Source organism: Ambystoma mexicanum, chromosome 6q (genome assembly GCF_040938575.1).
Source record: "Ambystoma mexicanum isolate Mex_15411 chromosome 6q, UKY_AmexF1_1, whole genome shotgun sequence".
Taxonomy (NCBI): domain Eukaryota; kingdom Metazoa; phylum Chordata; class Amphibia; order Caudata; family Ambystomatidae; genus Ambystoma; species Ambystoma mexicanum.
In genome coordinates this window covers 1679708179-1679722273 of record NC_090937.1, presented here as the reverse complement: position 1 = coordinate 1679722273, position 14095 = coordinate 1679708179, and the positions used below count along the sequence as shown (strand labels likewise).

The following is a 14095-nucleotide window of genomic DNA, read 5'->3' as shown; positions in this document are numbered from 1 at the left end:
TATGAGGTCCAGATCGTGAGTTGTGATGAGGTCAGCCATGTCTAGTGCATGTGCCATGAGTGACCTAGTGTTGATCAGGGCAGCCTTAAGGAGAGTAGATGGGCTATGGTGTTGGGTACTTCAATCCAGGGTGATGTCCAAAATAGGTATAGGTGTGTGTCAAGGGTCAGTGGGTGTTGTCTCAAGGTGCAATGGTTTGATTGGCCGGCGAGTAGGGGTTGGACGGTGGGAGAGTCTGGAACCAAGTCTGAGGTTCCTCATGGGGCCAATGCAGGGTTGGTTAGGTGTGGGTTTCATGGCAAAGTGTTTGAGCCAGAGGGACGGGTCATTGAGGTACAGGTTGGTAGGATGGTCAACCGTAGTAATTGAAGTAGTGTGTTGCTGCTGTGTGCTACCCGAAGTGTCGCTGAGGCAAGACACATGCAAGGTAGGAGACATGTTGGGTGCAGGTTGAAATGTACAAGATGAGAAAGAGTGGGCGTGTGGGCAGGTCAGTGCTGAGGCTACAGACGGGGAGGTTGAGATGCACAAGATGAGGAAGAGTGGGCAGGTCAGTGCTGAGGCTACAGACGGGGAGGTTGAGATGCACAAGATGAGGAAGAGTGGGCGTGTGGGCAGGTCAGTGCTGAGGCTACAGACGGAGAGGTTGAGATGCACAAGATGAGGAAGAGTGGACGTGTGGGCAGGTCAGTGCTGTGGCTACAGACGGGGAGGTTGAGATGCGCAAGATGAGGAAGAGTGGGCGTGTGGGCAGGTCAGTGCTGAGGCTACAGACGGGGAGGTTGAGATGCACAAGATGAGGAAGAGTGGGCGTGTGGGCAGGTCAGTGCTGAGGCTACAGACGGGGAGGTTGAGATGCGCAAGATGAGGAAGAGTGGGCGTGTGGGCAGGTCGGTGCTGAGGCTACAGACGGGGAGGTTGAGATGCACAAGATGAGGAAGAGTGGGCGTGTGGGCAGGTCAGTGCTGAGGCTACAGACGGGGAGGTTGAGATGCACAAGATGAGGAAGAGTGGGCGTGTGGGCAGGTCAGTGCTGAGGCTACAGACGGGGAGGTTGAGATGCACAAGATGAGGAAGAGTGGGCGTGTGGGCAGGTCAGTGCTGAGGCTACAGACGGGGAGGTTGAGATGCACAAGATGAGGAAGAGTGGGCGTGTGGGCAGGTCAGTTCTGTGGCTACAGACGGGGAGGTTGAGAGGCGCAAGATGAGGAAGAGTGGGCGTGTGGGCAGGTCAGTGCTGAGGCTACAGACGTGGAGGTTGAGATGCACAAGATGAGGAAGAGTGGGCGTGTGGGCAGGTCAGTGCTGAGGCTACAGACGGGGAGGTTGAGATGCGCAAGATGAGGAAGAGTGGGCGTGTGGGCAGGTCAGTGCTGAGGCTACAGACGGGGAGGTTGAGATGCACAAGATGAGGAAGAGTGGGCGTGTGGGCAGGTCAGTGCTGAGGCTACAGACGGGGAGGTTGAGATGCACAAGATGAGGAAGAGTGGGCGTGTGGGCAGGTCAGTGCTGAGGCTACAGACGGGGTAGGTTGAGATGCACAAGATGAGGAAGAGTGGGCGTGTCAGTGCTGAGGCTACAGACGGGGAGGTTGAGATGCACAAGATGAGGAAGAGTGGGCGTGTGGGCAGGTCAGTGCTGAGGCTACAGACGGGGAGGTTGAGATGCACAAGATGAGGAAGAGTGGGCGTGTGGGCAGGTCAGTGCTGAGGCTACAGACGGGGAGGTTGAGATGCACAAGATGAGGAAGAGTGGGCGTGTGGGCAGGTCAGTGCTGAGGCTACAGATGGGGTGTTATGCCTCTGTATGAGTAGTCCAAGCAGTGCTGCTGTAATAAAGGTGAGGCGCAGGGCAGAGTGTGGTGCTCGGGGCATAGTAGCCGGTATGTGGCGGTGCCGGAGTAAGGATAGCCGTCGCTGGGTAGGCGGTACTGCATAAATGATTAGGTAAGGGCGGGTTAACTGTAATACGTCGGTGGCAGCAGGGGTGGATCGCACTAGTGAGCATCCGGCGGGGTCAATAGTAGTAGAGCACAAGGGCAGCCTAATCGCAGAATGAGAGCAGGGGCTGGGCATGAGTCACAGAGCATACAGGCAAAGTAGGATGAATATTAGGCAAAATAGTAGTAGCTCGGGCATTACAAGCACACCATAGGTCAGCCTAAACAATGCAGCATGTAGGTGGGGGCTGGGCATGAGTCAAGAGGCACAGAGCATACAGACAACGAGGGCAATGTATGACATTAATTAAGCACTATGCATATTAGTGGCACAGGCAATTACCAACGCTCGGTGTCTCAGGCTACACAAAGTAGCATGGAAATGAGGGCAAGCATAAGGTCCAGAGCATACAGGGTAAAATGGTTTGCTATGGCTATACGGAGGGCGTGAGTGCAGCAGGCTACGCATATATGGCAGTCAATAGTGAGAGCAGGGCCTAACAGGACACATAAAATTATAACATGCATTGGAAAGACAACAGGTATTCGCGGTTACGATCGCGATAAATACTTTCACAATGCTTTTTAAATACGGGAGAAAAACACACCTAGGTCTGAGAGTTCTGTATAGTGAGAGAGAGGCCTAGGTTTCACAATGCAGTATACATTACAATTCAGCAGTACTATCCAAGTGTGGTACTCTCTAGATGCGACTCACAGCGCTGTCCCTGAGTCTCTGAGGGTGCGGTTTATGCCAATAATCGCAACACTATTCCAGCGTGGAACAGGCTAATAATCATATTATTCTAGTGAAGGTGAGGTTGCTATGTGGCAGGGATTTCAGGGTACAGTGAGTGCTCTATTCCTTAACAAGGCCACTCCTAACTTAGTAGATGCTGCTGGTCGATGGCTGGCCACTGGCTTCCCCTGCTGACACCTGCAGACACGATGCACAAGCAGAGGGCTGCCCTGGGAAGGTGGTTGAAGAGCACTGATTGGACCAATCCGTGGACGAGGGGGGTGGGCTGGGAGGAGGGAAGGGAGTCAGGAAGTGGCGAAGCGGGTTGGGAAAGGTGAGGGAGTAAGGACAGGGCTGGAGGCCTTGTACAATTTTTAAATTTGCCTACAAAATAAGGTCCAGGAAGGCTTGTGGAGAGTCTACCCACTAGCAGTGTTCGCTGTTGAAGGAGCGAGCAGGAGGGGACACAGCCATGAGCTATGCCCTTCAACACAGGACACAAAGGACCAATCTGTGGATGGATTCTTACCACTCCCTCATATTCTTACCACTTCCTTAGTCATTTAAACATGGAGCATAAAAAAGTAGGTCTAATAATTTGCTGAGCTACCCGAATCAACACTTTGGAAGGTCTTTTCTAAAATTTAAATTGAATCTGTATCTCACTAGAGAGGTTGTTGGCAAATATCAAAAGCTTTCAGGAGGAAAAGTGCTTTGCTGTTCTAGTAAACATGATGGTGGCAATGAATCCCTCATCCACCTGGTGGCGCAGTGTTCTACTCTGCAAGGCTAAAGGGTGACCTTAGTTCAGAAATGCATACATGGGAGAAATCCCTTTGATTTTTATGGCACATAATCTTGGAAATCTCATCTCGCAGGCTGGACCACCTCAATGGTAAACTCTAGTGAGAAGTTTCCTTGACAGCTTACAGTTGTAACAGTTGACATCTTAAATTCACTTTTATTGTATTAATGTATAAATTCATGGTGTTTTTCATGTATATGGTATTAACTGGGGTTTATATGTCAATACTTGTCAAACTGAATTTTGTATGAACTGTAGCTGAATAGAATTTTCTTTTTCTCTTCTTTTTGTTTTGTAAAATGGTCAAAAGTTATTTAACTAAAGGACCAAATAAAATAGTAACTTCTACACTTCACTACTACTGAGCACCTGTCTGTTAATGATGCTTGTATTTGTCAGCACGTTGCAATTAATGTGCTTCCCCTTTTATTTCAATAGGTGATGGGTGCCCCAAAAAAATGCAAGTGATTGGAACATTCTCTGGACTGACGCAGATTTCGTGACATCTAAAAAAGATGCAAGTTTGTGGTCCAGTTGACTTGCCTTTTCAGATCATTCAGGAACTGGAATTGAGAAGCTGATAGAAAACATGATGGTTTTCATCCATTGAAGACATTCGTATTAATTTCCAGCAGCACAAAGCTACAAAACCCATCTAGCAGCATAGACTAATGATAGCAACAGTGCTGTTGTGCAGTGAAGCCAGCCTTTTCTTAACCTGTTACTCAAAGTGCTATTTTTATATGCATTCTGAAGTTAAAGATTGTTTAAATGATGTTTTGAAACTCTTGTAAATGGACAATCCATATCCATGCACTGAATATTTTAGAAATCTTGTTTGTCACCAGAAATGACCGACATACGAGAAAGCTCATCCCAATTCAGAATTTGTGGAACGGTTTAGTTGGAAGAGTCCTGTAATCAAGCACCGAACACCGTAAACGGCGTATAAGCCTGACAAATGCACAGAATGTGGGGAACGGTGCTATATAATGAAATTCCCTATTTCCCATATGAAAACATAGGTGAAAATCCATATCACTGCACTGAAATTGGCAACAGCTTCCATTTGCAAGATACACTTATCTGCCACCAGAGAAAACATTCAGGTGCAAAACCTCATGAGTGCACTGAATGTGGAAAAGGGTTTGCTCAGAAGGGACAGCTTACTCTCCACCTGAGAACACATACAGGTGAGAAACCTCATGTGTGCACTGAATGTGGGAAAGGGTTTGCTCTAAAGGGACATCTTACTGACCACCTGAGAACACATACAGGTGAGAAACCTCATGTGTGCACTGAATGTGGGAAAGGGTTTGCTCTAAAGGGACAGCTTACTCTCCACCTGAGAACACATACTGGTGAAAAACCGCATGAGTGCATTGAATGTGGAAAGCGCTTTCTCAAGAAGGGAAACCTTACATTCCACCAGAGAACACATACAGGTGAGAAACCTCATGAGTGCCCTGGATGTGAGAAAAGGTTCAGTCGCAAAGGAGATCTTATTTGCCATCAATTATCACATACTGGCGAGAAACCTTATGAGTGCACTGAATGCGGAAAGAGGTTTCGTGTGAAGGGAAGTCTTACACTTCACCAGAGAATGCATACAGGTGAGAAACTTTATCAGTGCACTGAATGTGGGAAAAAGTTCAGTCGCACAGGAGATCTTATTTGCCATCAATTATCCCATACAGGTGAGAAGCCTCATGAGTGCACTGAATGTGGAAAGAGGTTCCTCAAGAAGGGAAATCTTACACTCCACCAGAGAACACATACAGGTGAGAAACCCTATGAGTGCACTCTGTGTGGGAAAAGATTCTGTCAGCAGGGTGGTCTTGTTTCTCACCAGAGAACACATACAGGTGAGAAACCCCATGAGTGCACTGAATGTGGAAGGAGCTTCCACAAGAAGGACAATCTTACAGTTCACAAGCGAATTCATACAGATGAAAAACCTCATAAGTGCACTGAATGCAATAAGAGCTTCCTTTGGAAAAGAGATCTTGTTTGCCACCAGAGAGCACATACAGGGGAGACCCCTCATGGGTGCACAGAATGTGGGAGAAGCTTCGTTTGTAGGGGAACTCTTATTTGCCACCTGAAAACACATACAGGGGAAAAGCCTCATACGTGCACGGAATGTGGGAAGAGCTTCATTTGGAAGGGAGATCTTGTTCGCCACCTGAGAACACACACAGGTGAGAAACCTTATGAGTGCAGTGAATGTGGGAAAAGGTTCAGTTGTAAGGGAGGTCTTAGTTGCCATCAGTTATCACATACAGGTGAGAAGCCTCATGGGTGCACTGAATGTGGGAAGAGTTTCATTTTGAAGAGTGTTCTTATTCGCCACCAGAGAACACATACCGGTGAGAAACCTTATGAGTGCATTGAATGTGGGAAACGGTTCAGTCGTAAGGGAGGCCTTAGTTGCCATCAGTTATCACATACAGGTGAGAAACCGCATGAGTGCACAGAGTGTGGAAAGAGGTTCCTTAAGAAGTTAAATCTTACAATCCACCAGAGAACACATACAGGTGAGAAACCTTACGCGTGCACTGAATGTGGAAAAAGGTTCTTTAGGCAGGAAGGTCTTATTTACCATCAATTCTCACATACAGGTGAGAAACCTTATGAGTGTACTGAATGTGGCAAGAGCTTCCGTTTGAAGGCACACCTTACGTCCCACCAAAGAACACATACAGGTGAGAAAACCTATCAGTGGGAGGACTGCGGAAAAAGCTTCAGTGTGAACAGTAACCTGATTAGCCCCCAGACAAATCATATATGCGAGGGTCCATTTCAGTGCAGGGAATGTGGGAAGAGTTTCATTTTGAAGAGTGTTCTTATTCGCCACCAGAGAACACATACCGGTGAGAAACCTTATGAGTGCATTGAATGTGGGAAACGGTTCAGTCGTAAGGGAGGCCTTAGTTGCCATCAGTTATCACATACAGGTGAGAAACCGCATGAGTGCACAGAGTGTGGAAAGAGGTTCCTTAAGAAGTTAAATCTTACAATCCACCAGAGAACACATACAGGTGAGAAACCTTACGCGTGCACTGAATGTGGAAAAAGGTTCTTTAGGCAGGAAGGTCTTATTTACCATCAATTCTCACATACAGGTGAGAAACCTTATGAGTGTACTGAATGTGGCAAGAGCTTCCGTTTGAAGGCACACCTTACGTCCCACCAAAGAACACATACAGGTGAGAAAACCTATCAGTGGGAGGACTGCGGAAAAAGCTTCAGTGTGAACAGTAACCTGATTAGCCCCCAGACAAATCATATATGCGAGGGTCCATTTCAGTGCAGGGAATGTGGGATATTCTTCAGTACGCAGGAGGTTCTTATCTGCCACGAGAGAGGACATGCTTCTGGTGAAATCTCTGTTGCAGTTGAAGCTTCTGAGCAGAAGGAGCACTGTTTCAGTGGTGCTGGGTTTGGCATGGCTTTTCATCAAAACTGTGGAAAAACTGTCACCACATATGTTCCCTGTTTCCTTTGGTACAAAAATCGCGGCTGATTTATGATTGGCAAAACCACTTGAAATACATGTCTTCTGGAATATTCTGAAGTTGAACTGCACCTTAGGTACACATCCTATGGAACACAATTGGCAACAATATTTTGAAAGCTCAAGACATGGTGGTTGAGTCAATAACTGTAGATCTTTTGGATATACTAGGTGCTTTTCGATGAATTCCTTACCACGAGACTGCTTCGCACTAAATGAGTTATCTTTTGTGTAGATGGTGCCAGAGAACATATACAGATGAGAGACTGCATTGGTGAAGTAAATATGGGAAACCTCTAGTATTCTCTTGGTTGCCTTTGATGATATTGACCATTAGATCCCTCTTAGTCTAAAAGACGCCTGCATCAGGTACTCAGCCTATTCCTTTTTTTCAGTCTCTCCAGGCTAATAGAATGTAAGCAGCTATGATTCCTCTTTGATATGAAAGCCCCTGCTTACAAGATGAGACATTTTATGTTCCGTCCCTGGCCAGACTAGTCTATTACTACGTTTTCAGATTCTAAGATGACAACACTTGGATCCTCTTGGGCTTAGTTTGGAGATCAGCAACCATGAACGAGTGACTGGGATCTTGCTGGCTAAAGCTGAACTCTGACACACCTGCTATATTGATTGTTGGGTTTGCACTTGACATGCTTCCCTGGCCTCCTTCTGAGCTTGGTGCTCTAGGCAGCTTCATGGGTGTCACAATTGACAGGGAGTTCTCACTTGTCCCTCAAACACTGGTGAATGGCATTATATTTGCATATAGCCCTACAAGTGGCACAGCGAGTAGAGCGCTCGCTTTGACATCAGTGCAGAGACTGCGAATGCAGGTTCGAATCCCGGCAGCGCCAAACTCAGCGTTTCATCCTTCCGAGGTCGATAAATGAGCACCACACACCGTGGGTAATAATAAGCAGCGCTCAGATACCTGAGGGTTCGTAGCGCTATATAAATGCCAAATTATTATTATTATTATTATTATTACTCTTCTGATCATTTTTACTCCTCATTATGTTTGTGCAGAATAGCCCCCCTCTTCTAATCTTCTACACTCCTCATTATGTTTGTGCAGAATAGCCCTACTCTTATCTTTTTTACTCATTATGTTTTTGCAGAATAGCCCCACTCTTCTAATCTTTTTTACTCCTCATTTTGTTTGTGCAGAATAGCCCTACTCATCTAATCTTCTATACTCCTCATTATGTTTGTGCAGAATATCCCTACTCTTCTAATCTTCTATACTCCTTATTATGTTTGTGCAGAATAGCCCTACTCTTCTAATCTTTTTTACTCCTCGTTATGTTTGTGCAGAATAGCCCCACTCTTCTAATCTTTTTTACTCCTCATTATGTTTGTGCAGAATAGCCCCACTCTTCTAATCTTCTATACTCCTCATTATGTTTGTGCAGAATAGCCCTACTCTTCTAATCTTCTATACTCCTCATTATGTTTGTGCAGAATAGCCCCCCTCTTCTAATCTTCTATACTCCTCATTATGTTTGTGCAGAATAGCCCCCCTCTTCTAATCTTCTATACTCCTCATTATGTTTGTGCAGAATAGCCCTACTCTTCTAATCTTCTATACTCCTCATTATGTTTGTGCAGAATAGCCCTACTCTTCTAATCTTATATACTCCTCATTATGTTTGTGCAGAATAGTCCGACTCTTCTAATCTTTTTTACTTCTCGTTATGTTTGTGCAGAATAGCCCCCCCTCTTCTAATCTTCTATACTCCTCATTATGTTTGTGCAGAATAGGCCTACTCTTCTAATCTTTTTACTCCTCGTTATGTTTGTGCAGAATAGCCCCACTCTTCTAATCTTTTGTACTCCTGATTATGTTTGTGCAGAATAGCCCCACTTTTCTAATCTTTTATACTCCTCATTATGTTTGTGCAGAATAGCCCTACTCTTCTAATCTTCTATACTCCTCATTATGTTTGTGCAGAATAGCCCCCTCTTCTAATCTTCTATACTCCTCATTATGTTTGTGCAGAATAGCCCCCTCTTCTAATCTTCTATACTCCTCATTATGTTTGTGCAGAATAGCCCTACTCTTCTAATCTTTTATACTCCTCATTATGTTTGTGCAGAATAGCCCCACTTTTCTAATCTTTTATACTCCTCATTATGTTTGTGCAGAATAGCCCTACTCTTCTAATCTTCTATACTCCTCATTATGTTTGTGCAGAATAGTCCTACTCTTCTAATCTTTTTTACTTCTCGTTATGTTTGTGCAGAATAGCCCCACTCTTCTAATCTTTTTTACTCCTCATTATGTTTGTGCAGAATAGCCCCACTCTTCTAATCTGTTTTACTCCTCGTTATGTTTGTGCAGAATAGCCCTACTCTTCTAACCTTTTTTACTCCTCGTTATGTTTGTGCAGAATAGCCCCACTTTTCTAATCTTTTTTTACTCCTCATTGTTTGTGCAGAATAGCCCCACTCTTCTAATCTTCTATACTCCTCATTATGTTTGTGCAGAATAGCCCTACTCTTCTAATCTTTTTTACCCCTCGTTATGTTTGTGTAGAATAGCCCCACTCTTCTAATCTTTTTTACTCCTCATTATGTTTGTGCAGAATAGCCCTACTCTTCTAATCTTCTATACTCCTCATTATGTTTGTGCAGAATAGCCCTACTCTTCTAATCTTCTATACTCCTCATTATGTTTGTGCAGAATAGTCCTACTCTTCTAATCTTTTTTACTTCTCGTTATGTTTGTGCAGAATAGCCCTACTCTTCTAATCTTTTTTACTTCTCGTTATGTTTGTGCAGAATAGCCCCACTCTTCTAATCTGTTTTACTCCTCATTATGTTTGTGCAGAATAGCCCTACTCTTCTAATCTTCTATACTCCTCATTATGTTTGTGCAGAATAGTCCTACTCTTCTAATCTTTTTTACTTCTTTTTTACTTCTCGTTATGTTTGTGCAGAATAGCCCTACTCTTCTAATCTTTTTTTACTTCTCGTTATGTTTGTGCAGAATAGCCCCACTCTTCTAATCTGTTTTACTCCTCATTATGTTTGTGCAGAATAGCCCTACTCTTCTAAACTTTTTTACTCCTCGTTATGTTTGTGCAGAATAGCTCTACTCTTCTAATCTGTTTTACTCCTCGTTATGTTTGTGCAGAATAGCCCTACTCTTCTAACCTTTTTTACTCCTCGTTATGTTTGTGCTGAATAGCCCCACTCTTCTAATCTTTTTTACTCCTCATTATGTTTGTGCAGAATAGCCCCACTCTTCTAATCTTCTATACTCCTCGTTATGTTTGTGCAGAATAGCTCCACTCTTCTAATCTGTTTTACTCCTCATTATGTTTGTGCAGAATTAGCCCCACTCTTCTAATCTTCTATACTCCTCATTATGTTTTTGCAGAATAGCCCTACTCTTCTAATCTGTTTTACTCCTCATCATGTTTGTGCAGAATAGCCCCCCCGCTTCCAATCTTTTTTAATCCTCATTTATGTTTGTGCAGAATAGCCCTACTCTTCTAATCTTTTTTACTCCTCGTTATGTTTGTGCAGAATAGCCCCCCTCTTCTAATCTTCTACACTCCTCATTATGTTGTGTGCAGAATAGCCCCACTCTTCTAATCTGTTTTACTCCTCGTTATGTTTTTGCAGAATAGCCCTACTCTTCTAATCTGTTTTACTCCTCATTATGTTTGTGCAGAATAGCCCCCCGGTTCCAATCTTTTTTAATCCTCATTATGTTTTAGCAGAATAGCCCCACTCTTCCAATCTTTTTTACTCCTCGTTATGTTTGTGCAGAATAGCCCTACTCTTCTAATCTTCTATACTCCTCATTATGTTTGTGCAGAATAGCCCCACTCTTCTAATCTTCTACACTTCTCATTATGTTTGTGCAAAATAGTCCTACTTTTCTAATCTTTTTTACTCATTATGTTTGTGCAGAATAGTCCTACTTTTCTAATCTGTTTTACTCCTCATTATGTTTGTGCAGAATAGCCCTAATCTTCTATACTCCTCATTATGTTTGTGCAGAATAGCCTCACTTGTCTTATTCTTCATACCCTATTAGCTGCCATAATGCACATGTTCCCCATATGTTTTGGGGGATGCCATTTTGTCCTGGCTGTCCGGATATGTTACTAAACATCAGGTGGCACAATGTGTCAGCCTGTCTTCTTTGAAGCATTTGTCCGAGCCACTGTTTCATTAGATATGATATGATAGTTAATTTTTATAGCACCTATACACACGTGTTTTAAAGCGCTCCAATCTTCCCTGTCTTCCTGTAATCTCTCAGATTGGGTTTAAGATGCTTCGTGTAGCTCATTGTGACTTGTAGGGCACATCCCCCCCACACCCGTCCCTTCTGCAGTCCATCCTTCCAAATGTATCCTAAGTACATCTAGTTCTAGCCCAACACATTAGGATTTGTTCTTTCAGAAGGTAGTCTAGTGCAGTACCTTTTTTTTACATGAATTGCTCGGTGCAAAGAATTGTGAATGGCAAAGTGCACTGTTTTAAATAAATACAAGTAAAAAGAAATCCTGGGAATGTTACAATTGTACACCCCAGGTACCCCTCCAAAGTAATTTCAACTTAAAAATCTCGTAATTGAAATATGTTACATTATCTGGAGCCCTCTTTACTACAATTGGAGAAGATGGTTTCCTCCAATGGTACTTGGACTAAGCTTGGCATGCCACGTGTAAAGGCAACGCTAGGGAATGGACTCCATAAACCTGCAATCTCCAAGACTTGCATCAGTCACTAGAGCATCCTCTTAGCTTACCGCTACAGTGGTTACCCTTTTACAGAGTCCTCGCGACCACCCGACACAAGTGCCCATCTTTATTTGAGCACTTACGGTTAGTAGATTGTACCTCCATATGGTGACCTGGGCCAGGTACTATTCCATCATGAAGATCAGCACTACTTTAAAAGCAAATGGCACGAGATGGAACATGCCAGGGCAGGTTTCAGCGGCTCATACTGGCAGACCTACTTGTCTCTGCAATCTGATTGGCAGACGGCATGCATATAGCTGCTAATTAGTTTGGTTTGAAGGACATGGAGAGATGGCGAGTGTCCATTAAGTGATCTGGACTTTTATTTCAAAGGAAGACCGTTTGTGAATAGAGTAGAAAATGTAAATGGAATATACATATTCACTGAGCTGTGAGGCTATATAGCTTGTGTACATTTGAAAATGTAATGTACTTTTTTAATGGTTCTCTATGAATTCTAGGAAGTAACGATGGTCACATGTTCAGCAAATGATCCTGGGTAAGGTGACATGTTGAAATTAAACTGTACCATGAACTGAATGTAATGCTGACAATAAGAACATTGAAAATAAGTCAAACGGGTATTTTGCGTTAAAATAAATAAATACACTATTAGTACTACCTCCATTGTATGTTACACCTTTTTTTTCTAACTTTGCTTTTGGGTAAACTGCTTCCTGGAACAGAAGATCATTTGTTTTAATTGGCAGGGTGACGGGCTGCATTCCAGTTTATCTTCGAACCCCTTTAGCATCATCTGAAGTCCCCGCCAGACAAAGAAAGCAAGAGAATTTACACTTTTGCTGAAAGTTGCTTCCTCTGCATCCTTCCAGATGTGAACAGCCAACAGTACTGCCCTTATAGCTAAAGAGCCCAGTGGGAAAACATGGAGGAACATGTAAACAACTCCCCAGTGCTCCCCAGAACAGGCATGCTCAAAACACTTGCAATAGTGAAACATGCGAATGCAGTTCTTACGAACACCCTAGATCCGTCTGAGATCATTGACAGGGTGGTTGCAGGCGGGACCTTAGCGGGCAGTGGCAGTGAGCAGTGCGGTGGGGCTTTGGCTGTGAGCACCGCCGGGTTTCGGTGGTAGGGGGTTGGAGAGGGTGAGGGACAGGATAGGAATGATCAGGATAGTGGGTGCGAGGTCAGTAGGGGGTGGAGGTCTTTTGGAATGCTGACACACATGCATATTTAATAAGACCCTTTTTTGGGAGCTGCTGGAAGAGGAAGCCAAAAAAGGGGAGAAGATTGTAATGGGGCACCTAAAACACCTGTGCTCCCGTGGTTCTCACTAGACTCACTACAAAATACAATATCGCAGGTTTACTTGTGGCTTGCTCATCTTGTGGTGACCAACTAGGCATGTTATTTGCACGTAATAAATCTTATCCCAGAATATAATGCTATATTGCTCACAAACAACTTGACGTTTTCAGATTATGGCCCTTTGGAATTCCGTTGAGCAAACTCCCCTACGGTTGTGGGTGTGGAATTGGCACAGTAGATCAACTGCAATAATCTGTGTAAGCAGTAAATGATGACGTGTCAGAGGTCTTGGATAGTAACAATTTTGGAGTTGCATCTCCACTCGTTACCAGAGATCCGATGAAAGCAGTTCTCACTGTATAATTTAGCGAGTTCTTGGTCAAAGTACAGACGGTACAGGGGGTGTGGAGGATGAACTAGGGGTCCAATTATCAGAATCTATTAAACATAAGTTCTCGGGGTCAAGTTATGGGAAACTGGAAAGTAATGGGACCATTTACACACACTCCTTAACAATATAACTGAGTCTTCATGCCCCAAAACTACCCACTGATGTTTTGAGCAGTGCAATAAAGGTGGTACCCTTTTGGCTATTCAGCTACAATGCAGGGGAATGGGGCATTTGTGTAAACAATTTGGAAGGGAAATGGGACCATAGTCTATAACTTAACTATATTAAACAAAAGCCAATAGACTATAATGTTGTGAATAGTAGTATACGGAAACACCAACAATTTTTAAAAGGACAACATAGTTAGAAGAGAACCCATTCAAGCATTGCCCAAGCCAAGAGAATGCTAAATCAAGCTGTGATGCAGGAAATGCCCTTTGGATGCAGAGGGCCTCCTAGTCCTTGTCCTACAACTTCTATGTGTGTGTTCTCCTTATGATTTCTGCCACTGAGGTCCAGCCTGGACCTCTGCAAGTGCTGATCTTCCTGTTTCCTTTTTGTTGAACACCCATGGAATACCCTATGGCACCCATGAGTGGGGGTATACCCTTGTACCCCTTATGTGTGCTTTCGGGCCCCTGTCGGTTGCCCACAGAGCAGGAT

General features: G+C 44.0%; 1 protein-coding gene across 1 annotated transcript in view; it reads left to right on the top strand.

Moving 5' to 3' along the window:
* LOC138515433 (uncharacterized) overlaps positions 1-14095 on the top strand; it is a 239363-nt gene that overhangs the window by 45058 nt on the left and 180210 nt on the right. The window contains 1 exon segment of the mRNA XM_069630276.1: positions 3922-7004. Within this exon segment, the coding sequence (XP_069486377.1) occupies positions 4445-7004 (2560 nt within the window). The 5' untranslated portion in view covers positions 3922-4444.